The sequence below is a fragment of the Lytechinus variegatus genome, chromosome 2, assembly GCF_018143015.1.
Source record: "Lytechinus variegatus isolate NC3 chromosome 2, Lvar_3.0, whole genome shotgun sequence".
NCBI lineage: Eukaryota > Metazoa > Echinodermata > Echinoidea > Temnopleuroida > Toxopneustidae > Lytechinus > Lytechinus variegatus.
In genome coordinates, this window is record NC_054741.1 from 35739548 (window position 1) to 35741992 (window position 2445).

General features: G+C 41.0%; 1 protein-coding gene across 1 annotated transcript; it reads left to right on the forward strand.

Annotated features, from left to right (window-relative positions):
• The first annotated feature begins 1105 nt into the window (after positions 1–1105).
• Positions 1106–2218, forward strand: LOC121406790 (muscarinic acetylcholine receptor M5-like). Its single transcript, XM_041597661.1, has one exon. It carries the CDS (start codon positions 1106–1108, stop codon positions 2216–2218), a length of 1113 nt encoding a protein of 370 aa, XP_041453595.1.
• The last annotated feature ends 227 nt before the right edge of the window (positions 2219–2445 follow it).

Here is a 2445-nt window from a genome sequence, read left to right on the forward strand (position 1 = left end):
ATGCCCCTTTTTAAAAAGGCATCGCGACTTTTCGACGAATAAGTAGTATATAAACCTCTGCTTGAGCTCTCGAGCCAGAATTTGAGTCAACGTGTGCTGGTCTTAAAACTTTATCTATTTCGGCGCATGTATTGCTATAGCTTTCCGGTGATAAGTTTTAAAGAATTATTAGGAAACCCCTCAAAATATAAAGCATAGTGCTGCATCAAAAGGTAAGCTGTTCTTTGTTATATAGGCCTGATGAAGGCTGTACTGGCCCAAAGCTAGCCATTAAATGAGATACAATTGAAAGCTACGTCTAGCGTATATGCCTGGATTCATTTACGCCTATATATATATATATATATGTATATATATATATATATATATTGTGAAAGAAATTGGTGAAGAGAACAATGGTAGGCGTAGCTTAAATCAAGGTTCCCCAGAGCGATCTACCTTTGGAAAAAATGTCTCTGCCGGAAATCGAACCCGGGCCCCAGATTTGAACGCCAGTGCCTTGACCACTAGACCACAGAGACGGGTTAGTTGCTAGGGCGACCCTGATCCGATTTACCGTCAGATAGACAGATTTTCGACACCATACCAATTATAATTTCCTTTGTCGGGTGAAGGTGGGTTTTGAACAATGACGAGCCGCCATGCCTCAGCTGGATCAAAGGTGTTGCTTTGATACAGTACACGTATAGGAGAAAGTATACAAATGTGTGAAGATATACATGTACAACATGTCTCTGTGGTCTAGTGGTTAAGGCACTGGCGTTCAGCTGAGGCATGGCAGCTTTTATTTTGTCCTTCAGGACCACGATAAAAACAGCCATTGTGCTGATACATGTATTTTTCCTGAATAAATATTTTTAAATGATAATAAATTATGTTTCTCACCATCGTATTTTAATTCAATAGTCACGCAACTTGTGTTTTCGCGTCATTCCTTTACTTGCAGAATTTCGTGAATAAAGTGGCCATGGAAGAAACAACGAACATCCCTCTTGGCCAAGTTGGCTGGTTCGGTGATACGACTATGCCAGCTTCTACACTATGGCATTTTCACCCATCCCCTAATTCGATTGTTATTTTCTGCGTCCAACTTTTGTTGTCCGTGATGACCGTCGGCATGAACCTGTTGATTATGAGGGCGTTTTATATCGACAAACGGTTACGTACATACTCCAACCAATACATCCTCAACATCACAATCTCTGATCTCCTAGTGGGGTTCGTTATGGCCATTCGATGCTCAATTATCCTGTACGACACATGGATCTTTGGGGACGCCCTCGGAATCATATTTGTTGGTGTCCAGAATATAGTTCTTGGAGTATCAGTCCTGGGAGTTATTGCTATTTGCTTGGACCGTTACGTCGCGACACATCACCCGATTCGCCACTTCCAACGTAAGAAAAAGAGAATAGCATACATGGTTAACGCCATTATCTGGATGGTGTCATTGGCCTTTTGGTTACCAATTTCGGTGATCTGGGACTTTGTCCAACCACCTCCACCGAAGGATGAAAATGATCCCTTTGCTCCTAATTACTGTTATTACATTTACTCTACTGTGGCGCTTGCAGTTTGTAGATTGGCAATTCCATTTATCGTCATCGCAACCCTTTATCTGAAGATTTATATCCGAGTAAAAGGATCGGGAAGCAAGTATCTGTCAGATAGATTCGAGTTAAAGACAAAAGAGGAAACAAGGGAAACAAGAGGAAATACCGTGGCGACGATACAATGTCCACTAACTATAAATGCAAAGAACTACGTGGCGAACGACAACGCAGTCGACGATGCCAAAGATATATACAGCCGGAAAGCTTCTTCAAGAGGACAACCTTTTACGTTAAATGATACCGCCGTTCTGCGACAAAACAATGTCCACTCGAGTTCAGTTAACCAACTAGAAAAACCAGGCGACGCCATATCAATGCCATCGCGTTCAAAAGGCTTCTCCAGAAGCCGAAAAGATCGCCTTTCCACTCGTGACAACCACAAGATCATGCGGACACTCACCTTCATCACGGCTGCCTTTTTCATTACTTGGCTACCCATTAGTATTAATGTTGTTTATACCTATGTGGCGTCCAACAATCTGGTCTTTACTGAAATTTCCCGCTGGGTGACTTACCTCAACAGCCTTATTAACCCGATCTCCTATGCTTTGGCTCAGCCTATTTTTCGTGAAAACATTCTAAGGATTCTGAAATTTCGACGATAGCAAATAAGATCAGCCACATCAAAACCAACAATAAGTTCTCAAGAAATATTATTATATAGCAAAAATACTGAATTGATCTTCAAACAGCCAAATTAGGGAATTAGCATACCTGAAGGGGTGTGATTTTTCTTGTTCAAGCTGTTAAAATTTGAAGTTGTAAAGTTGAATAAAAGACAAGATATAGTGGATTTTTTTACACTATAATTTGCGAACTGCATTGTCCACAT